A 25,584-nucleotide genomic window follows, 5' to 3' on the forward strand; every position below is an offset into this window, starting at 1 on the left:
ATCAAATAACCTTCATCAGGAAACAAATAGTGACTCAATGGTTGCTCATGTCCATCTGCCGCGGGGCCCAAAGGTCCAATATCAAGATTGCATTGCTCTTAACAAAAAGCTATCACGATGATTATGCATAATTCATAAAGGTCTGTCCCAATTGTGTCAGTGTGACAGCATTTAACACTGCAGATTGAGAAAGAATGTTTCAGGTCATTTGGAACATGTGTCTGTATCAATTTGGAAATATCAACTGGTATGTGAACAGGGTGTATTGAGGTGTAATTTTAATTTCATAGTCAGTGCATACTCAAGCAGCTAAATAATTTTGTTTTGTATTAACTAATGTGTTCTTGTTTCAGTAACTTTTGAAATAATTAACATTTGTAGATTACACGTTGGGTTTTTAGGGGATTCTGGAGCAAACGTATTTAATTTTTCCCGTGTATATTATATCTTCTTTCTGTGACATTCGATTCAAGATTTTTTTTTTTATTTCCATTGGATTTTGGTCACTTTTATTTCCACATTAATAGACTTTCACTACCCTGCAATAAACAGGCCCTCTCTTTGCTCTCTCTGTAAAGAATTTAATTATCAGACTCCCCAGACATTTGCTGCTTTGTTTCCTGGGTCTAATTTCAGGGGGATTGGTGTGGACCATGGTTGTCCTCATTCTGTGCTCAGGATAAAAGTCAGAGACCTTTCTCTTACTTTATTTATCCTCATAATCCTCCCTAATCTCCCACAGTGCTTGGGACCAGTATAACCATTTCCTGGTGTGTGTGCGTAATCTGCAGTGTGTCTAATCTGCAGTCTGGTTTTGACCTAACCTGCATTAATATGTGTTTGATTAAAATTTTGTCTTGCTATATATGCATGTTGCTGAGAGGAGTAAGCTGTTGTGCAAATATTTGTAGTCTTGTGACTTTACAGGCGGTATAGCCAGCTCTGGTGTTTTATGAAAGAAAACGAATAAGAAGAACCCTTTGTTTGCACATATACATTACAATACAGTTAAATTCTTTCTTCAAAAATCCTAGCTTGTTAGCAAGCATGGGTCAGAGTGCAGGATCAGCCATTATACAGCGCAGATGGAGCAAACTCAAGTGCCCAACAGTGGCAGCTTGGTGGTGCTGGAGCTTGACCTCTTGACCTTCTGATCCCAGAGCCCACTGAGCCACCATTGCCAAGCAGAGACCCACCAAAGGAGATCAGCAGTGTAACAACATAATGAAAGTTTTTACTACAAGAGCAACATTGTCTTCTCTTTATGTTTTTTTTTGTTTGTTTGTTTGTTTGTTTTTAAGCAAAACAGGCCTTTTTTTATAGACAAATCAGCTTCAGGATATTAGTGCAGGTTTAACATTCAGGCATGATGTTTGTACTTGGATCCACATTAAAATGATCATAATCATATCAATGTTCTACTTATTATCTGAAAATGGTCTTGAAAGCTTTAAGGCTGAAGGTGAAGATTCTGATGAATGAAAGAACTTTTCTGTACTTGTTGCTGGGCTGGTACCATCAAGTTTGCATGTTTTGTATGTTGATTTTATGGGTTTTTTTTATATAAGAAAGTGCATGTAGTGTACCTTTTTAATTAGCTTTTAGAGTAGTCGTCCTTAAAGTTTAATTAGCTTAAATTATTTTTTATTATTTTTAATTTATAAATAATTTACTTGCCTTAAAACAAGAAATAAGGCTCAGAATTTAACAAGATAAATAGCATGATAAGAGACTGACAAATAGCAGAGTATATATTGACAAACTAATCAAGGGCTTAATGCAGAACAATGCATGGGGTCTCATTTATACACGTGGATCAAAGAACTTGTAAATTTGTGTACAAGTACTGCCAGTATGCAAAATAAAATTGCCATATTCAAATGTACAGCATGTGCATAATGGACATTGATAAATCAAATAAAATTATGAACCTCATAGGCAATGAAGTAGAGATACTTTTGTACGAGGTAGAATAAAGCAAAAATGGTTATTTGGTACTTCCTCGGGCGCACGGTGGCTTAGTGGTTAGCACGTTCGCCTCACACCTCCAGGGCCGGGGGTTCGATTCACACCGTGGCCTGTGTGTGTGGAGTTTGCATGTTCTCCCCGTGCTGCAGGGGTTTCCTCCGGGTACTCCGGTTTCCTCCCCCAGTCCAAGGACATGCATGGTAGGCTGATTGGCATGTCCAAAGTGTCCGTAGTGTATGAATGGGTGTGTGAATGTGTATGTGATTGTGCCCTGCGATGGCACCCTGTCGAGGGTGTACCCCGCCTCGTGCCCGATTCTATCCTGGGATAGGCTCCAGGTTCCCCATGACCCTGAAAAGGATAAGCAGTACAGAAGATGGATGGACTTGAATGTCTTGTCTAAGAAGTAAATAAGAAATAAAATAAGTCAACCATCTTCAATAGCACCTTGCTATTGAAAGAATTATGTGTGCTTCCTGACCACTTGGTGACAATGTTTTAAGAAGCTCAACCATAAATAGCCATAAATAACCTATACAATAATGCAGTGATAGTATTTTCTGTTCACATATGAAAAGTCCTCATAGCTGAGTGATTTTTGTCACTATATCTGTGCAGTCTATTCCCCAAATTACAATTAGAAGCCCTGTGATTGTGTGAAAATTCCTCATTACTGTTTTCTTTTCTGCCACCATATTTGGAATTGTAATGTGTTGCACCATGAGAGATATGAATGTACGTGTTTTGTTTGCCTCTCCAAAAGTAGGAGTAGTTGCAGGCAGAGATGACTAAAATTGCATGGGAAAAACAAAATGGGCTTAATGACCTGCTCATCGCTCACATCAAAGAGGTATCTGTACCTGTTTCAGTAAATACGCTGTAAAAGTAATGCTTTCTGGCTTAAAAATAAATCACACAACATCCCCCTTAAAAAATGGAAGATTACATACTGTATGTAAGCGTGGATCTGTGACTGAATGTAACATCACCATGGAACTTTACTGTTTCCACTTGGTCATAGAAGTATGGTTAGATATGTACATAACATTTCTTTCTATTTAATTTTGTTCTTCCCCTCCAGGGCAGTTTCATTCTATCCCCTAGATTCAAGTTAGCATAAATTTCTTAACTGCAAATCAATATATTAGTCATCAAATGTTAAAACTTCCTGATAACACACTTCACCAGACACTAATAGGTAGCACTACTGATATCTTACTTTATTAAGAATGAGAATAATTAAAATGCTGATCCTGCTCTCGACTGAGGAAGAAAATCATTCAAGTGCAGTTGCTGTACTCTGTGATGTGTTTGAACTCATCACAAAGCAGAGACTACATGTTTACCAATAATCCTTGCAATTCACAAACTCTTCAGGCTATAGTCATGACACCTTCATATGCTTTTGTTGCAAATGGCAGTTTGTACAAATTTTTTCGCACCAAATCTTGATGTAAGTGTGTGGAAATGTTATGTCGGTATGGCGGTTGGAGGCATTACATGCCTTTTGAGGATTTTTTTTTTTTTTTTTTTTTTTTAAACTAGTTTATGCACTCCCAGTGACAAACTGTCAAGTAGTCTCCAGTGCATAGGCAAAGCAGCCATGCATCTTTAGGGTAGACCAGAAAGACATGCGTCTTAGTGTATACCCAGTTCACACCAAAAGTCAGAATGTTCCCACTTGTTTGCAGACAACTGGGGTGTAGATAAGCACACACCCTCTTTAGAGAATGTCTGACACTTGCAAGCAACATGCAAGTATGCTGGGGTTGTTCTCAAGGCCAGACCCATCATTTCAGATTGAAGTACTGTTCATCTACGACTGCAGGTCTGGAGACCGTGGTTTGTTCATCTCAAGTGGGACTATAAGTACACTGGATACATTTTCTGTATTTATTCCACAGCTACCTGCTTATAAATTGGCCAATAATCCTTAAGCAGAAGTATGCACAGACCCTGGTGTGGCAGAGGGCACTAAGCTGACTTGTATACCCTTTGGGAATACCCAGGGTGCCAAACCCAAAGGGAAAGGACTATGAAGTGGATAAATTTCCTGTATTTTAAAGAAATTAAAATGTGGATCTGTGGCCTCATTAATTGTGTTTGCTCACTGCTTGCATTACACTTGATATGCCTAGTGGACAAAATGGCAAATATTTTAAGAACGCTTTAAGCTTCTTGTATCCAGAATGGTGGGGTGTCTACATGCCTTTTTGGAATCAGAAAATAACCCAGCCAGATGCGCTCTGTCCCATGTACTGACTGTATTGCCTGTTTCTGTATTAGCTACTGCACTTGAGTCATTATTGCCAGTTGCATGGCCCTCATGCCTCACATCAACAAAGAAACTTCAAAAGAAATGTATTTTCAGATACAATACCCAGATGCCTCTGTACTTTCAGTGTATCATGCTTTGAAAACGTGGTCACACCCTAATCTGACATAAACCATTTTAGTGTTCTTGGTTTGCCCTGTGGAACTATTGTGACTCACGCTGTAGCCTGTGTAACTCCAGCCAGCTGCTCTTGTGATGTCTGAAGCACACATTTGCAGGAATAATGTGATGGCTAGGTACTAAGGTAAACACATTTGTATGGGTCACTGTTTTTCACTGATTTCAGTGAGTCCTGTTCGGGCTCATTCTGATCAAGCTGATGATTTTCAGTCTCTCAATACTGCAACTGTGGTGTTGGGCTACATGATTGGGTTGTAAATTTAGGCATATTGTGTAGTGGTGCAATCATTTAACTTTAAGTTGAAATGATTTTAGTAATGACAGACAATAGTTTGTCTCTGTATATGAAGCTGCTGTACTAAGCCCTTCCAAATTCTGCACGCCACGCCGCCTGACGTTCCCTCCAGAATTTCACGTATTAACATACAGTTCGTCTTCGTTATGGGTGTTTTCATTTTTAATTTTCGAAAGCTTCAAGTGCAGTTAATTATTTGTGAATTAGTGCTGACTGATTTTTATTTGGTTAATTCAAATTACTGTTTTAATGCGATTTTCAAAATGTTTCAATCGAGACTGTACATGTTTATACACACACGCGCGCACACACACACACACACACATATATATTGAGCCGATTTTCTTGTGCTTTTGGGTCAGTAGTGGTGTACGTCTTGGAGTTCTGGCATGGAAACCTTCTGTGTTTAGTACGCGCCTTACTGTGCTCACTGAAACCTCAGTGCCTGTCACCACCAAGTCTTGCTGCAGGTCTTTTGCAGTCACTCGAGGGTTTTTCACAACCTGCCTTCTCAGAAATCTGGTTGCAGCCGTTAATAGCTTCCTTTTTCTGCCCCGTCCAGGTATTTCATTTATGCACCTAGCCAGTTCAGGTATTTCATGTGTTGCAGCTCAAGCACACCTGGTGCAAATAATGAAACCCGTGATTAGTTGCACCAGGTGTGCTTGAGGCAACACCTGTTTTGCATATTTTAAATATATATATATAATTTTATTATTTATTTTATGTCTATTTATTTTATATATATATATATATATATATATATATGAGATGCACCGATACTCATAACCGATTATTCAGAGTGATATCGGCCGATACCGATAGTTCTGCTTTTTATACCTTCTTTTAAATTAATAATAATTAATTTAAAAGAATTCTGAATTAAATGCAAATACAAATGTTATTCTCTCCATTTCATTAAGTTGTTTGACAGTAACTGGTCTCATAAACAGAAAACACATTACTCTAACACATGAACTACATTCTGAAGATTAAAGTAAGATTTCTTAACTTATTGAATGTTATTAATTCATATTGACATTGTCTGAATTGTAAAAACCCTCCTGTTAGTTTCACATTCACTCTCCACAAACACAAGCATTTCTACTTCTTCATTGAACAACAAACTGGTAATAAGATATAAACTTTTTATATATTAACGTTAACTGGATATGAAAAATACTACTCTACAAATATATTTCTCTCATGTATATACGTGTGTGTGTATGTGTGTGTGTGTGTGTGTGTGTGTGTATGTATGTATGTGTATATATATATATATATATCTTAATATTAAATCTTTCAACGGTGTACTGCTGCTTTAATTCACTTCCGGTGTAAAATTTTATCAGTGCAGAGATTACAAACTGCTGTTTGTAATCTCTGCACTGATAAAACAAACTGTTTTATCTGCACTGCACTGATAAAACAAATGACAACAAAACAAACTGTTTTGTTGTCATTTCACACAAGGGACATCATCTTTACACACAGCACAAAATGTATGTGTTTTCCCACCCTCTTTTTATTGACAGGATATAATCGGCCCTGGTCATTGGATGTTTTTAAACTATCTGCCGATAACAGGAAAAATAGCCTTTTTCAGTGCATCTCTAATATTAATATTTATTTACATACATATATGAAAATAATTGTTATTTGCAGCATATATATATGTATGTGTGTGTATGTGTATGTGTATATATATATGTGTGTATATATATATATATATATATATATATATATATATATATATGTATATGTATGTGTGTGTGTGTATATATATGTATATATTTATATATATATGTATATATGTATATATTTATATATATATGTATATATATGTATATATATATATGTATATATATATATATATATATATATGTGTGTGTGTGTGTGTGTGTGTGTATGTATGTATATATATATATATATATATATATATATATATATATATATATATATATATATATATATATATATATATACACACGCTGCAACTAACGATTATTTTCATAATCGATTAGTTGGCCGATTATTTTATATATTTTTTTACACTGTATAACAGTGTAAATTTGCTGTTCCTCAAAATAACTCAACACACAGCCATTAATGTCTAAACCGCTGGCAACAAAAGTGAGTACACCCCTAAGTGAAAATGTCCCAATTGGGCCCAAAGTGTCAATATTTTGTGTGGCCCCCATTATTTTCCAGCACTGCCTTAATCCTCTTGGGCATGGAGTTCACCAGAGCTTCACAGGTTGCCACTGGAGTCCTCTTCCATTCCTCCATGACGACATCACGGAACTGGTGGATGTTAGAGACCTTGTGGCGGCAACCAGGTGAGGAGTACAAAGACAAGTGTGTCTTGCCTACAGTCAAGCATGGTGGTGGGAGTGTCATGGTCTGGGGCTCCATGAGTGCTGCCGGCACTGGGGAGCTACAGTTCATTGAGGGAACCATGAATGCCAACATGTACTGTGACATACTGAAGCAGAGCATGATCCCCTCCCTTCGGAGACTGGGCCGCAGGGCAGTATTCCAGCATGATAATGACCTCAAACTCCCCACCAAGACGACCACTGCCTTGCTAAAGAAGCTGAGGGTGAAGGTGATGGACTGGCCAAGCATGTCTGCAGACCTAAACCCCATTGAGCATCTGTGGGGCATCCTCAAACAGAAGGTGGAGGAGCACAAGGTCTCTAACATCCACCAGCTCCGTGATGTCGTCATGGAGCAGTGGAAGAGGACTCCAGTGGCAACCTGTGAAGCTCTGGTGAACTCCATGCCCAAGAGGGTTAAGGCAGTGCTGGAAAATAATGGGGGCCACACAAAATATTGACTCTCTGGGCCCAATTTGGACATTTTCACTTAGGGGTGTACTCACTTTTGTTGCCAGCGGTTTAGAAGTTAATGGCTGTGTGTTGAGTTATTTTGAGGGGACAGCAAATTTACAGTTACACAAGCTGTACAAGTGTCATTTCTTCAGTGTTGTCACATGAAAAGATATAATCAGATATTTACAAAAATGTGACTGGTGTACTCACTTTTGTGAGATACTGTATATTCATTTAGGACTGTAGTTTAATTCTGTGCTTTTTTTTTTGCATCTGTAAAAAGTAATACATAAATACTATATTTTTATATATATATATATATATATATATATATATATACACGTGTGTGTGTATGTATGTGTATATATATATATATACCGTAACTTTCAGAAAAAGAAAAAAATTTTGTACATCTATAGGCCGCACTTGTCTATAAGCCGCAGGTGTCCACGTTGTAACATGAGATATTTACACAGAAAGATGTTACACAGAAAGATTTTTTAAACTTTTAATTAAATACGTACCGTAAATGCTTTTTTCCGTGCTTGTAACATGGCTGGTTAAAAAAATAAAAAATACAGTTGCCTACCAGGAAAAGTCATTGATCGCTATCTTCATCTTCCTCCTGCGCACTAAAACCACTAAAGTCGTCGTCTTCAGTGTCAGAATTGAACAGCCTCAGAATTACCGGTACTTCGTCACACGCTTCCTCAGTCTCTCTTTCGTTGTCACTCTCAGTGTCGCCTACATCTCGAGGCAAATTCGCCCTTGACCTTGTGCTGTCCTCTTCATCACGCAGCAGTCCAGCCTTTCGAAACCCGTTGGTGATAGTAGATTTTTTGACACTGCTCCACGCTGTTAGGATCCACTGGCAGACTTGGGCAAAAGCTGCTCTTCGCATGCTATTTCCTTCTTTGACAGCCAGATCGATCGCCTTTAACTTGAAAGCTGCATCATATGCGTTTTTTCGTGTGTTTTCCATGATGAGGGGGTGTGCATGAAGCGCAAAATGACTGATCTGAAGAATTTAGTGTGAGCGCATTTTGATTTAATTCGAACAGTTTCATTGGTCCACTGTGACCTGTTCGGTAATTTCATTGGTCCGATGTGACGAGGCAAAATGTTTTGGAGTCGTGAAGCTTGTTAGCCTGTAAAGATCCATAAATTAGCTGCATCACTGTTTAAGCTGCAGTGTTCAAAGCGTGTGAAAAAAGTAGTGGCTTATAGTCCGGGAATTACGGTATGTGTGTTTGTATGTGTGTGTGTATATGTGTGTGTGTGTGTGTGTGTGTGTGTGTATGTATATATATATATATATATATATATATATATATATATATATATATATATATATATATATATATATACATACACACACACATATATATACATATATAAATAAAATAATGTGAACATTGCACTGCTGCCACACGACTGGCTGATGGATAATTGCATTGTAGATGTACACGTGTTCATAATGAAGTGCTCTGTAAGTGTATATACAAAGTATGATTCCAAATAGTACTGTTTGTTAATCAATACAGAATCTTTCAAGAGAGGATGAAGATCTAAGAATCAATTATTTTTTCCATCCCTATGCAATATATGGTAAATTCTACTGGATGTAGATTTTAGGTCTCGTGTGTGTGTGTGTGTGTGTGTGTGTGTGTGTTTGTGTGTGTTTGCCTTATTGTATTACCTTGTTTAACAGACTAGGATCACACACCCATCTTTTTCCCAGGCGATATTGTTGCCCTCAGTCCCCTAGGACAAATTTTTTGGACTAAATTTGTACAATCCAGGCCAACTTTATTTTTGAGTAATCAGCCATCCACTTTGTAAGGTTATTAAAATAACACACTCATACAATGTATTTTAAAATAAACAATTTCCTGTCATTATTAGCTGTTATGTAATAATTAAGGTAGACACCCCAAAACCAATTCATCTTTTGCATGTTCATCTGAGTGTGTGTGTACAGAGACTGGCGGATTAAAGCATTTAATCCTTTTAATTTCAGGTATAAAAAAAAATAAATATCCTGTGGAATTTTTAAAAAATCATGTTCAGAGGAACTGTGGTATGCACATCAAGACATGTTGGACATTTAAACAAATCATTTTGTCTAGAACAACATTAAAGATTTCAGGTGTGTCGTTAACTTTGTGGTCTGCAGTTCCTCTGAACATGTCCACAGGATATTTTTATTGCTGAACTAAAGCAACCAGAGATATCGGCCTCACCTCTGATGGGTGTGGTTCTGCTTTAGCGTCTGACTCAGCACTGAACTAAAGCTTTGATTGTTAGAAAAGAGAGAAGCACAAAGAGTGACTGACTGTCTGACCTTTCAAATAATGCCATGAAAAAAGCCACAAGTCAAAAGGAGTTTTTGTTTTTGCTTTTGTCTCTGGTTGGTGCTTAACAACTTTCAACACAGATGTGAAATATGAAAGTTTCGTTCACTTATTTACATTGAAACCAACACAGCATTCTGCACAGCAACTAACATTCGTTCCAGGTGCGTCACACAAAAGTAATATGAAGTAGCAAAAAAGTGATGAGTTGCATGTTTATAATACAGTGGATTTATCATACTGTTCCATGACAATGTAGATTTGTAGATGTGATGTGACCAAGCCCAGTATTTAATAGAATGATATTTATATTTCTCATATAAATGTCAAAGTTTTAATCGAAGTTACCTGAATTCAAATGTGTGTATGTCTTATTATGAATTAAAGAATACTTTAACAATCTAGTACAAACAACAGTACGTCATATTTAATGCCAGAACACACACGTTGAGTTTCGTTCCAGATAGTTTCACCTTCATCTATGTTAACACGTTCTGCCAGTGTCACTGCTGACATGGTTATTCCTGTTGCTCCTCATTTCTGAGGCAACAGATAGGAAATGTGATCCAGTCTCTTACTACTGTTCTTAAGCATTCTGGGGAAAAATGAACTAATTTAGCAGACTCGCATCAAAGTGTCTTGATCCAAATATGGAGAAATGGCTGTGGCCCTTCATAGCTGTGGTCGAGTCAGCACGGGCTCTATTGTTTGTGTGTGCTGCCTATGCAAGACTGCATGTGTTAGCATCATTTATGTTGGGTCCCAGACCACATTTACCTACCTAGTTCTCTCACTCTCACTCTCTCTCTCTCTCTCTCTCTCTCTCTCTCTCTCTCTCTCTCTCTTAACAGGTCTAACACACAAGTAACAGGTCTGGGTCTGAGAGCAAGCACGTGAGCTCAAAAGCCTGCACATGGAGAGTTTGCATGGCTCTTTTGGGACATAAATGCTTTGTGTAGTAATGTGTGTTAAAACCTAAGCGTTTAAGAGTGTGATTTATAAAAGCAAATTGAAACTAAATTGTTCTCCTTTACCATTAGCCTCAGGTTAATTGGAACGTAATGTACAGTTTCCTGGTGGAAGAAGTATGTTGATAATTGTGGTGTTTTAAAGAATTAAAATGTGTTGCATTTATTTATCTCTTGTCTAAGATTATTTATGTGGCCCCAACTGATATGTAGTTAAAAGCTGAGATCATAGACTGATATAGTGAGCTCTGATATCTGTATCTTAATGAATATAAAACCATTGAGAAATCAATGTCCGCATAAGTGGTTGCCAAACACTATGAAGATGATTAGTCTGGAACTGTACTTTTTTTGCTTTTAAATTTAGTCTTGGCCAATTCCCATCAAGCAGCCATCTCTCCCCTCTCATACACAGTTACCAACAATTGAGGTTTAAGCCTTCCTCCAAGATATGTGAAGCCAACCAACCGCATCTTGTCAAACTGTGGCTCATTCCGCATTACAGGGCGGAGTAAAGCACTATCCACACCCTTCCGTATGCATGAGTTCACAGAGGCTCATGATTGACGAGTTTCACTCTGATTGACGGGAGAATCCTCTCCCACCCAGAGGCAGTTTTGCTCTCTTGGACTCCTGGCCATGGATGGCTGTGACAACATCTGGATTCAAACTTGTGCTCTTTGAGATATGGCAGGGTGAATGCTTTTCTGTTGTGCTGTTCGGAAGCCTGGCACTGTATGGGATCAGAAAGTATTCAGACCTCTTCAGATTTTGCATATTTGACTGTGTTATGCAACAGTTAATCAATAAAATAGATAATATTCGATTAATCGACAACGAATTCATTATCGATTAGTTGGGTCTGTGACATCACTGTGGATAATCCCGGTCAGTGACGTCACTTCACAATGGTGAAAAACGCTTTTCTATGAATAAAACACATCTGAAAAACAGCGGAGGTCACACAGTGAGCTGCTGCCGGAAAAGTGCATGTCCAAAACATGAGTGTTTTATATTAAGCACTTCAAAAATCTCGTAAGTGTTTTAACGTGGCTTGTCGGGTCAGATGCTGCGACAGATGCGTGTGCTGTTTAATGTGTTCCAGACACTGTGTTTTCCAGACAAAATAACATGTTGTTTTGGAAAAAAAGAGAGAATATTTTTGCCCTTTTAATCCAACTAATCGATTAATCGAGGAAATAATTGATAGGTTAATCGATTATCAAAAATAATTGTTAGTTATAGCCATAGTTATAGATTTCATAATTTAAAAAAAAAATTATTTACTTGTTTGGCTATTAATCCACACAGTAGGCTAAAACAAGGTCGTTGTTTTTTTTTTTTGTTTTGTTTTTAATTGACATTTTTTGCAGTTTTATTAAAAATCAAAAACTGAAATCTTTCATTTAGATGAACATTCAGATGCTTTATTTGGTACTTTGTAGAAGCAATTTTTTCACTACTTACAGCTTTGAGTCTGCTTGAGTAAATCTCTACAAGCTTTGTACATCTGGATTTGGGCAATTTCAGGCAGATCCTCTCATATACAGTCAGGAAATGCCATCTTCAGATCTCTCCACAGATATGCTATGGGGCTCATTTCTGGGCCACCCAAGGACGGAGACATCCAACATTGTGCTGAAAGTCGAAACTACACCCCAGTCTGATGTGTGTCCTCTGGAGTAGCTTTTCGTAAAAGACCTTTCTATTAGGCTGCATTCATTTTTCCCTCAATTCTGACCGGTCTCCCCATCCTTGCTGGCTGTTGAGAAGCACCCCATAGCATAATGCTGCCACCATGGTATTTGTTCGTTAATGAGCAGTTCACTTTTTGTCTCCTCAGACCAGAGAATCCTTTAATTAAGTGCTTGCCATATGCTTTTTATTCAAGAGTGGCTACCATCTAGCCACTCTACTGGGCTGACTGAGGAGTATTTCTGCAGGTCCTGGTGGTTCCAAATTCTTCCATTTGACTGTAAAGCAGCCCACTATTCTCCAGGTCTTCAAACAGAGGTCAAAAGAATTCTACAGGAGGTTCTTAGACCTTATGACTTGTCTTTTGGCCCGACATGCACTGTGAATTGTGGGACCTTTCTAAATCATGTCCAATCAATTGAATGTGCCATAGGTGGACCCCAGTCAAGTTCTAGAGACAGCTTAAGATAATCAAAGCGAACAGGATGCACCTTAGCTCAATTTCGAGTGCCTTATCAAGAGTCTGAATACTTGGCTAAATTGGATATTTCAGTTTTTGATTTTTAATACATTTACAAAACATTCTAAAACTTGTATTTACTTTTATGTAGACCATGTGCATAGTGTACATTGCATGAAAGGTTCTGTAAACATTATCATTACTGTATATGCAACAATTTAACACCAATCTTTAGTTTTTTAGATAACCCTTGTGATCTATTTCACTTAACAATTGATAACTGACCCTTTCATTTTAACCCATTCACTCATCGTCTCTTGGATTTTATAGCAATGTGTCTGTGAACTGTATTTTAAAATATTCCAGATGTTTTCACCTCAGTAATTACTAATACTTATTACATACACCGATTAAAATACAGTCAGATCCATACATATTTGGACATTGGCAAAGTTATTGTTATTTTAACACAGTAAATTGGACTTGAAATAAAATGATGAATATATGAGCTCAAAGTGTAGCTTTTCAGCTTTAATTACAGGCTATAAACATACAGATTAGGTAAACTGAGTAGGAATTACAGCACTCTGTCACTGCTAGTGATGCAAGCCATCATTAGGCTAAAAATAAAAAACAAACCCACAGAAGCAGGAACAAGTAAGAAGACCGTGAAGACAGTGACAGTATAGGTCTGGCAGAGCATCAACAGGGAAGAAACCCAGCATCTGGTGATGTGTGTGTGTGTGTGTGTGTGTGTATGTGTGTGTATGTGTGTGTGTATGTGTGTGTATGTGTGTGTATGTGTGTGTATGTATATGTATATATATATATATATATATATATATATATATATATATATATATATATAAGTGCTGTAATTCATGCACCGTTCCCCTGATTTGTATATAAATACACTTAAAGCTGAAAGTCTGAACTTTCACGTTCAGACTATATTCATTATTTAATTTCAACCCCAATATGTTGTGGGAGACTTTGTCCAGTGTCCAAATATTTATGGACCTGACTGCATAAAAAGAAATATCTCTTTAAAGCATGGGATTCTCCTGCTAGCAGGTGTATGTGTGGTTATGGGAGGCACAGAAATAGTCATTATAATATTATATTGTAACATTAATGTGATATTTTTCTAAATGATGCCTTATGTTCATTAGAGAATGTGAAAAAAGCAGTGGCAGCTCGACTATGTACATCAGTCATAAAACAAATGTTATTGTCATCAAGTTGTAATTCACAACTTAGTGACCAGTGATTTTTAAAAATGTTGCCATTTGACAGACATTAGCTTGTGTTCCATTAATTTGTTTGCCTTCCTTGATGTTGCGGGGAGCTACTTGCTTACGGACCAGTTTAAATCTGTAGAGTTGTTATTACACCTAGTGGTCAAAATGCAAACCTCAACAAGTAGTAATCGAGGAATCGCACTGCCCCACGCGTGTTCTTTGTTCACGTTTGAAGTTATGTCTTCCTGTTCTAATGCTTGATTTATTTATTTTTTTGGTTAGTTTCAGCTTGTTTGGTTGGTTTTGTGAGGAGATGCAGTTGGTTAGTTTTGACTAAATTTCGCTGAAACCTGGAAATCCTCATTAGTGATATTAGCTCTGCTGTGTTTCTCACACATAATGACATGGTGACAGGAAACACACCTGTTGTGTCACAGTTGATCAAGGGTGCATCTAAAACTACTCAAAATGAGCTGCTAGAGTGTATGCTGGATGGTTAAGTGTTATTGACACTTGACTGCCTATTACCGGATATTACTGTGTGCCTACTACTACTTATAAATAGTAACCTGCAGCATAAGTCAAGTGTGATGGCCACTTGACTTAATTTTGTCATTACTAAAGTTGTCATGAGCCTCTACTGGAGAATAGCATTAAAGTCTTATTTTTAAAAGTATCCAGAATTTAAATGAAAAGAAAGTAAGATTAAGTAATGGCCTTGTGTACCCTAAACAGAACAAAAGTTATACCCATTTAGCCAGCTTCAGACTTTTCTATATACACATGTTTCTTGGGACAGTAATATTTTCAGTCAAGTAATGTTTAAAATATTGAATTATCATCTTTCTCCCCTCAGATGCACAGAGAGGCGATGTACACAAGTCGAGATGCTCCTCCTCTGATACGTCAGACATCAAACAGCCCATCTATGCCCCCTTCTCCCCACTCAATAACTGCTTTGCCTTCGCGCATCCCTTTTGGACCCCGCTCATCAGGCGGAGGAGCCACCATGCCTCGTGAGAGAGCAGGCCATCCACTGGCCACACCCACACGCTCAGCTTCACCATGCCCCAGTGCCATCCTTGAACGGCGTGATGTCAAGCCGGATGAAGATGTCTCTGCCAAAGGCATTGTAAGGGGAGGAGAGGGAATCTACAGTGATCCCTTTCTGTTACATCACCACGCTCCACCCTCAGAAACACTGGACCAAGGCTACCATAGAAGTTCTATCCGTTCTTATGGAATTTCTGGAATGACTATGGAGCCAACTGAGCATAACTCTCTATTTCGGCAGAAAAGTTGGAAGACTCCACCCCCATCGCCGCACAGGATGGGCGACATGAGGATAATTGACATACAGACCAGCCAATCTCAAGGCAATTTGGGTCTTGAAAGATCTTCACCGGTCAGACAATCATTAAGAAAGGAAGGGCCTATTGCAGTGGATAAGGGCAGAAATGCAGTGGGGTCCCCTGTGACTTCTGATCTTCAAGGTCATGGTCCGCCGGAGCTGCGTGGTGAACCTCAGACACGGTAAGTGTCCTTTGTGGAGAAAACAAGGGTGGGGACCTACATAGATATAACTGTATATGCATCTCCTTAACATCATCATGCAATTATGCATACTAACCCTGAATTAATGCTATAACTCTATATTCTTCCACAACAAACTGTAGGGGAAATACAAGGTATAAACCAACAATATGGTGTGTATGTGTGTGCATATTTTATTTATATATATATATATATATATATATATATATATATATATATATATATATATATATATATATATATATATATTACATACATACACATGCATATATAATAGGGCGGCTGTGGCTCAGGTGGTAGAGCGAGTTGTCCACTAATCGTAGGGTTGGCGGTTTGATTCCCGGTTGACATGACTCCACATGCCGAAGTGTCCTTGGGCAAGACACTGAACCCCAAGTTGCTCCCAATTGCAAGCTAGCGCCTTGTATGGCAGCTCTGCTACCATTGGTGTGTGAATGAGACACAGTGCAAGACGCTTTAGATAAAAGCGCTATATAAGTGCAGACCATTTACCAATATACAGTATCTCACAAAAGTGAGTACACCCCTCACATTTTTGTAAATATTTGATTATAACTTTTCATGTGACAACACTGAAGAAATGACACTTTGCTACAATGTAAAGTAGTGAGTGTACAGCTTGTGTGACAGTGTAAATTTATATATATATATATATATATAGATTGACATTTAAAGTTCATCCTCCGCTCAAAGAAAACTCAGCTGCAGCTCAAATCAAGCGCTTCCTAAACCTTCAGCCAATCACATAGAGCGGCGCAGGGATGACATCATTTTGTAATGCCAAAACCCGGAAAGGGGGTTAGCATTTTAGCACTCAATTTTAGCTGCCAATTATGCTTCGTTTTCCAGCGCTTTGCGCGAGGGGAAATCATGACACTAATATGATGCTAAATGGCACTACAGAGGTTGTCGGACATTAAACATCACGCCGAACAGGAAAAAACTCTGCAGATAAACTCAGGGCTCTACAGTGCGACCATTTCACTCGCGTTTACGACTGAAAACTACTTTGTGCGACTGTGACTAAATATTTCTTCGCACCGGTGCGAGTGACTCGGAGTTGTGTAATACGATCGGAATAGAGGGGCCCCCCCAGCAATCATCAGAACCAGGTAGGGCCAACTGTGATTTTCACTCAGCCATCTTACTGGAGTTTGTGTAGGTTAGGAATAAAATGTATCTACACCGCGCAACAGTTACTTTCACACTGCTTTTCATCACCTCAGTCAACCAAACACGTGTGTAAATACTGCAGAGAAGCCATTATGATGAAGAGTAACCCTGTACATCAGGGGTGCCCACACTTTTTTGACTTGCGAGCTACTTTTAACATGACCAGTCAAAGACCTCTACCTACACTAAAAATGCGAAACATATATTTATTTATATATATACTGAGTATACTTCAAATATGTATACACACACAATATATGTTCATGTAACTTGCATAACTGCATGAGCCCTTATGGCACACTACAATTCACTACATTTTTGGTCATTACCTTACTCTGATGACTTGCACTGAATAGAATCAGCCAGGGTTGCATAGTCCGGACAGTAGCTGCTGGTAGCCAGCCTCAAGCAGGCCTCCAAATGATGATCAGTCATTGGGGAACAGTATTTGGACTTAACAATCTTCATGTGGGAAAAGGCTGACTCACATAAATAAGTAGAGCCAAATAATGCAGTCAAGGAGGTTGCACATTTCCTCATGTTTGGGTACTTTTCCCCTGTGAGTAAGTTCCAAAACTGTCCATGAGCCCTGGACTTCAGCTGAATGTCAGTCTGTAGTTTCAAAATCTCATCCTCCACTTCAGACGAGTTCAGGTGAAACAGCGTTGCAATTTTCGATGCGAGTGAATCAACCTCAACATTGTCCCTAAATGGGTAGCACATGAATGTAGCGACTGGCTCCAGTAAAGCAAAGTCTTGAAACTCTGTCAAACTCTGACTGACAGCTGTCAATCTGCTCCGTGTAGCGTGCAATGTTAAATTGTGCACAAGCCTTCCCCTGCGTCTCCAGCTCTGACGCAAGGTTTTGGAAGTTCCCAAAATCATGGCGCTGCAGCTTTGAGGACAGAAGTTGCATTTTCCGTTTAAAGGCATTAACTGAGCTGATCATATTGACCACAGTTTTGTCTTTTCCTTGCAGCTCCAAATTAAGCTCATTTAACATGTTGGTCAGATCGGTTAAAAATGCCATGTCCAGCAGCCACTGATCATCATTGAGTTGGGTGTATTCTGCATGTTTAACAGCAAAAAGAAACTCCCTTATCTCCGGACAGAGCTCTCGAAATCTCTGCAGGAATTTACCCCTACTAAGCCATCTCACGTCAGTGTGTAGCAGGAGCTCAGAGTGGTCATAATCTGCCTTCTCCAGATGCGCACGGGACAGCTGTCTTTGAAGTGATCTAGCACGTATAGAACAGGCGATCTTTGTTGCCACATCCATGATCTCTTTCATGTTTAGCATTTTTGTGCACAAGGCTTGTTGGTGTATTATGCAGTGGTAATTAAGGAAGTCAGGGAAAGCATCTTCTTCCCTGCACTTGGCAATGAATCCATTTGCGCTGCCAACCATTGCGGGCGCACCGTCTGTGGTGACTGATATCAGTTTGCACACTGGGAGCTGGGTTTTGTCAATGAAGTCTTTAAAAGACTGAAAAATGTCCTCTCCCCGCGTGTGTTCTTTCATGGGCAGTATTGTTAACAGCTCTTCTTTTGCAGTCATATCTGTAAACACCATCCGAATAAAAACGCACAACTGGGCTGCATCACTTACGTCTGTAGACTCATCCCATTGCAGTGAGAAACACTCGCAGTCTGTGATGTCCTTCCAAAGCTGTTGTGTCAAATCCTCGGCCATGACTTCACAGCGCCGTGTAACTGTACTTCTTGATAGCTGGAGAGCTTTGATTGAAGATAATATTTCGGTTTTATTTTTAAAGTCCCGAAACATCTCATATCATCTCATATCATCTCTCCATCTTGGAATGACTTCTTGTGTTTAATGATGGAGTGACTCACCCGGAACGATGCTTCGGTGGCTGCCTTAGCGTTTGAAGTCAGTCGTGAGAAAAATGACTGCTGTCTGGACAACTGTGATTTTTAGTTCCTTCACCTTCCTCTTTCTCAGCTCGATTTTCGAGGGAAGTCAGTGTCGTAGTTTTTATGAACAGTCCTAAAGTGCCGCTCCACATTTCTCTTTTCCGAAATAGCAATGGTAGCTTGGCGGATCAGACAAACGCATTTCGAATATGACATCGTGAAAAAAAATCATCCTCCCATTCCGCATGGAAGTGATAAGTCTTCGGTTTCTTGCTTGATCACGCTACCTCACTCATTTTGTACCCTTTCTTCAGTAGGAATAAATTGGAAAGTTAACTCAGTGATTTCGCTCGCCAGCCTTTAGCGCTGGCGCGTTTGATCGCACACACGTGGTTAGAGAAAAGACGAGATCTCAGACTGGCTGCTCTGTACGTCAATGCTAACATCTGTTTTTTTTTTTTTTTAATGGCGATCTACCCGCACTTCCTTTGTGATCGACCTGTCGATCACGGTCGACGTATTGGGCACCCCTGCTGTACATCATCTGCTTCTCTCAACTCTCCAATCTCACATCCGCCATCTTTTATTGATCCTGCAAAATGACCTGAACTTCCACCTGCTTGTGTAGACACAGCGGTAAATTAATAATAATGCTAATGCTACAAGGTGGGTTTAATTCAAACTTCTTTTTTAATAAATAATTCCTCACCAATCATAATCAAGAGTAGTAACTGTTCAGTCTGACATTAAGCTTAGTAGGCTATCTCTTTAGAAGACTATTAGTCTTTTTCCTAATATGGATCATTTTTGTGTTAATCTACTTTTAATTAGGACTCTTAATTGTTTAAGATATTTAAAAATAAATATTTTATGCTTGTTTATTTATCAATTAACCAACAGTATTCATCATTGCTATTATTTTAACTCAATTAACAGTAACCATGAGCAGAGAGCTTACATTTAACTGTTCATGACCTCCTGATTTAAAGTTTAAACAAAAAAAGATTGGTATCTGGATCGGTTTCAGTCGTAAAAATCCGGATCGGAGCATCAGTAATGAACACCATTGAACTAAAGCTCTTTGCATCTGACGGGTAAATGAACTCACCCAGTCACATCCTATATGAGATTATTCAGATATATACACAATATACACAGAGCGGTTTGAGAACTGACTCCAGCCCAGAACCATGACAGTGGAAAATGTCTAATAGTGCAACTTTAAATATATTTAATTTATTATTTATTTATTTTATTTGTATAGCGCTTTTTACAATAGACATTGTCTCAAAGCAGCTTTACAGAAATATCAACATGGTATACAGATATTAAAGGTGCAAATTTATCCCAACTGAGTAAGCCACTGAGTGGCGACGGTGGCAAGGAAAAACTCCCTAAGATGTTTTAAGAGGAAGAAACCTTGAGAGGAACCCGACTCAGAAGGGAACCCATCCTCAGTCCTCATTTAAGGACTTCAAACACTGAACATTGAGGTTTATTGTATTTGTTTACAAGGTAAACTGGTTAACGGTTGTTTTTTGCATACAGTCTGTAAAATTAACTGAAAATATTAAATTTAGTTTATCAGAAGGTAAATTAATTTGTCATGGCTCACACTATGTTCCTAAATTTTGTCATAATTGACAAGCTCAAGTTTTCTCATGCCTACTTGTGTTATATTGTGGCACATTAATGTTACCATCTTTAAAAAATAAAAATAAAAAACCTCAACTTCAACCGTGCTCCTAAATTTTTGTAGTTTTGTAATTGTAAAGAAATTGTTACGGTAGAGCCCTAAAACTGGTTCAGGTATAAATGGTAAATGGCGCACTTATATAGCGCTTTTATCCAAAGTGCTTTACACTGTGTCTCATTCACCAATTCTCACACACACTCACACACCAGTGGTAGCAGAGCTGCCATGCAAGGTGCTAACTTGCCATCGGGAGCAACTTGGGGTTCAGTGTCATGCCCAAGGACACTTCGGCATGTGGAGTCATGTGGCTCAGGAATCGAACCTCCAACCCTACGATTAGTGGACAACCCGCTCTACCACCTGAGCCACAGCCGCCCCCACACTGTGTATGCTGTGCACAATTCCCCTCCAAAAAAACGTGGATGAAGATTCATCCACAGAGTAAATCCGTATTATGGAAAATGTTTTAAATCAAGTTTGGAAAAGTTGTTGGATGCTTGGTGATGGTGACGTTGAAGTCGAGCGACCGTGGTGTAGTTCGTCTATAGCGTACGGTTAGATGTTTATTTCTGGTGACTGTATTTAGGCTTCAAACTTCATAAAAGTTGTGTTGATTTGTGAAAATTATCTTCATGGACAGAACGTGTTAGTGTTGTAAACTTTTGTTGATCACAGTGCTTATTTTTTCTAATAATCCAAAAGCCTATGTGAAAATCCTATTGGGTTTTTGTCGAGGGAACCGGTGTAATGCTAACTTCTGGGTTCCGGTACAAAATGACGTCGTCCCTGCACCACTCTATTGGGTGATTTGTCTGCGTCTCTCCTCCTGTAAACACTGTTATTGCCTTTTCTGCCGACGCCTGAATTCTTTATATTTGGTTGCATATTGTTATATTTGATGCATATTTTCATTTGGTTGATGCCATTTTTATTTTTACTTATCCTATATTTTGGGTACAATTGTATTTATATTTTGCTTCTACGAGATGATGCACTTTAAGGACCAGTCTAATTTGATGTAAAGATTTGTACATTAGCAGGAATGTAGCACAACATAGAGGTGAAAGCAGCGGCCTGTTTATTTAAATGTGAAAGTGCAATAAAAATATGTTGTCCCTAAAATCAATGAATAATCGTGATCTCAATATTGATCAAAATAATCGTGATCATCATTTTGGCCATAATCGTGCAGCCCTACCCTCACATTTTTGTAAATATTTGATTATATCTTTCCATGTGACAACACTGAAGAAATGACACTTTGCTACAATGTAAAGTAGTGAGTGTACAGCTTGTGTAACAGTGTAAATTTGCTGTGCCCTCAAAATAACTCAACACACAGCCAGTAATGTCTAAACCGCTGGCAACAAAAGTGAGTACACCCCTGAGTAAAAATGTCCAAATTGGGCCCACTTAGCCATTTTCCCTCCCCGGTGTCATGTGACTTGTTAGTGTTACAAGATCTCAGGTGTGAATGAGGAGCAGGTGTGTTAAATTTGTTGTCATCGCTCTCACACTCCCTCATACTGGTCACTGGAAGTTCAACATGGCACTTCATGGCAAAGAACTCCTCTGAGCATCTGGAAAAAAAGAATATAAAGATGGCCTAGGCTATAAGAAGATTGCCAAGACCCTGACACTGAGCTGCAGCACGGTGGCCAAGACCATACAGAGGTTTAACAGGACAGGTTCCACTCAGAACAGGCCTCGCCATGGTCCACCAAAGAAGTTGAGTGCATGTGCTCAGCATCGTATCCAGAGGTTGTCTTTGAGAAATAGACGTATGAGTGCTGCCAGCATTGCTGCAGAGGTTGAAGGGGTGGGGGGTCAGCCTGTCAGTGCTCAGACCATACGCCGCACACTGCATCAAATTGGTCTGCATGGCTGTCGTCCCAGAAGGAAGCCTCTTCTAAAGATGATGCACAAGAAAGCCAACAGTTTGCTGAAGACAAGCAGACTTAGAACATAGATTATTGGAACCATGTCCTGTGGTCTGATGAGACCAAGATAAACTTATTTGGTTCAGATGGTCTCAAGCGTGTGTGGTGGCAACACTGGTCTGTACTGACAACTAGAAAAAAAGCAGGCTAAGCTCCGCCTCTCCCCAGCAAAAAGAAAATACAGAGGGAGAGGGAACGCAGGGTTTTTCATTAATGCACATTTTGACAAGCAGTAAAATTCACTGAGTACACAAATGATGCCCTGTCTGTTTTTTTCTTGAAAAAATTTGCCCCCTCCTTCCGAGCTCTCCAATGAACTAGAGATTTAAATTAAGAAAACGACAGATAAACACATGATGCTGCTGGTTGCATTGATTGAGATTACACTGAGTGATGTGAGCTTGTTGTGGTTCAAACACCAGAGAGAAATGTGAGCTTTTGCTTTGTGGCCACAATGTGCAGTGAGAGAATGAACAAAGGCTGTTGGATTCCTTTTGGTGGTAGTGTGAGTATTGGGTTGCATGCTTCCGGTAACTGATAGGTGTGTACTAATGAAAGGCCCCCCCCTTTCTGTGGATGCATGGTGCCTACAGAACTTATGCTGATCAGCCATAACATTTAAAAGCACTCACAGGTGACGTGAATAGCATTGCTTGTCTCGTTAAAATGCCGCCTGTCGAGAGGTGGGATAGGTTAGGCAGCAAGTGAACAGCAAGTTCTCGAAGTTGATGTGTTGGAAGCAGGTAAATGAGTAAGTGTAAGGATCTGGGTGACTTTGACAAAGGCCAAATTGTGATGGCTGGACGATCAGGTCAGAGCATCTCCAAAATGGCAGGTCTTGTGGGGTGTTCCCATTATGCAGTGGATAGTACTTACCCATAGTGTTCCAAGGAAGGACAACCTGTGAACCGTCAACGGGGTCATGGGCGCCCAAGGCTCACTGATCCGCATGGGGAGTGAAGGCTAGCCCGTCAGGAGCTATTTTAGCACAAATTGCTGAAAAAGTTGCTGGCTATGATAGAAAGGTGTCAGAACACACAGTGCAGCGCAGCTCCGATCCACGGAGTCCCTACCTCGCAACTTACAGGACTTAAAGGATCTCCTGCTAATGTCTTGGTGCCAAATACTACAGCACACCTTCAGCGGTCTTGTGGAGTTCATTCTTCAATGGGTCAGAGCTGTTTTGGTGGCACAAGGTGGACCTACACAATATTAGTCAGGTGGCTTTAATGTTATGGCTAATCAGTGTATCTAATTACATTCAAAATGTATTTGTACAATACTTCTAAATTGCATTGTGTCAAAAGTATAACCCCAATAACATGATCGACTTACTATTGTGATGAGGACATCAAAAATGGTTATAACATTTTCACACAGATAAAATATTGAAATATTCTAAAGAAGTTTATAAAACATGCTAACATACTTTCTTTCAATATACAACTTTCCATGCGAAATCAAACTGCAAATCTCCCAATTAGGTTTTTGCACCCTGTTAAGCATGCATGGGCGCACACACACAGTAGTGAGCATGTGCATCTGTGTTTGCTCTCTCTCTGCAGAGAGAAAATGAGGGCTATGGAGGAGCAGATAGCCAGTCTGACTGGCCTTGTGCAGCATGCGCTACTAAAGGGTCCCAGCATTAACAGAGGTGACAGTGAGCATGCCAGGTAAGCTGGGCAATCTGTGTAGTGTAATCTAGTTTGAGTACCTTGCATAACTACTAATCGTCAGCATGCACTGGCTGCTCACACTAATTAATGGATCTGTGTGAATGTTTGTGCTTTTTCTCATATAACCCAGTGTTATGTTGTACTTTTGGGGTGTTGTTTTTGTGTGTGTTTGTTATATGCTGTATTTCCTGTTATTTCAGTGACAGATCAGTGAAGTCGGGATCACCTGTACACAGCACATCTAGCACAGGTCAGAGATCTCGTTATCTAGTCTTAATTTACTCTTTATCTTTGACTCTTTGTTTCCTTGTTTATTCTTTTGCTATGTGTGCACTGTATGTGGAAATGCACATGCAAATGCAGATCCCATCGACAGAAGGCACAAATGCATGCCAACAATCTTGTGTCATACAAAAATGCAGTATGTCAGGTGTTCTCCCACATGCTACACAAAACACACACAGTGTAAGTTACCAAATAAATATATGCACACAGTTATGCAAATATGTGCTGATACGAGCATTGTGCTAAGTACTAAGTCCATTACTGGCCAACAGGTTTGAAGTATTTGTTTTAACTCTAATACAATACCTGATTTTAAGTGTGTTCATACATGTGTAACAATTTATTGCTGTGTTGGGGAAGCTACTTTGAAACTAGCTTTTCAAGCTGCAAGCTATAGTTTGAAGTAGTTAAGCTACTGTCAAGCTACTCTTTTAAAAAAATAGTTAGCTACATTACAAGTTACTAACAAAAAAGTAGCTAACTACATTAAAGCTACTTAAATGGGCAATATTTGTAGTAATTTAAAGATAATTTAGAATAACTATGAATTCAAAGAAGCTTTTTTATTATGTTCCCTGGTGCTCTAGCAGCTAAGGATCCCGTGCTCTCACTACAACGGTCCAGGTTCAATTCCTGGTCAGAGAACCCCAGCTACTGGGGGTTTCTCTCAGTGCCTGTCCCAAGCCCGGATAAAATGGGAGGGTTGCGCCAGGAAGGGCATCCGGCATAAAAACTGTGCCAAATCAAATATCCGGACCAGTGGTCCGCTGTGGCGACCCCGAACGGGAGCAGCCGACAGAACAACAACAATGGAGTCTTGTTTTATTTATAGACCATCCAAAAATACAATTAATACTGGAACTGTATATTAAACTGAAAGTGAGCAATTTAAGTGAGACAGTGTATGTCAAATTCATTTTCAGTGTGAGACACTGTGAAGGTGAAATTTTAAATAATGTATAATTAGGGCTGTCGATCGATTTAAATAATAATAATAACTAATCAATTGCGATTAATCTTTTTTTTTTCTTCTTAAGACTGAAGCTTTTAATAATGGATATTTAAATGTAAAATCACAGAGTTAATGTAGAATC

The 25,584-nt window shown here is 39.1% G+C and overlaps 1 protein-coding gene across 3 annotated transcripts in view; it reads left to right on the forward strand.

Moving 5' to 3' along the window:
- Window positions 1-25,584, forward strand: part of si:ch211-285f17.1 (sickle tail protein) — a 107,336-nt gene that overhangs the window by 44,015 nt on the left and 37,737 nt on the right. For all 3 annotated transcript variants that reach the window (XM_053621843.1, XM_053621852.1, XM_053621862.1), the window contains 3 exons: window positions 15,127-15,803; window positions 24,095-24,202; window positions 24,406-24,455. In XM_053621843.1, coding sequence (XP_053477818.1) covers window positions 15,127-15,803; window positions 24,095-24,202; window positions 24,406-24,455 — 835 coding nt within the window. The remainder of the gene's footprint in view (window positions 1-15,126; window positions 15,804-24,094; window positions 24,203-24,405; window positions 24,456-25,584) is intronic.

Source organism: Ictalurus furcatus, chromosome 1 (genome assembly GCF_023375685.1).
Source record: "Ictalurus furcatus strain D&B chromosome 1, Billie_1.0, whole genome shotgun sequence".
Lineage (NCBI taxonomy): Eukaryota > Metazoa > Chordata > Actinopteri > Siluriformes > Ictaluridae > Ictalurus > Ictalurus furcatus.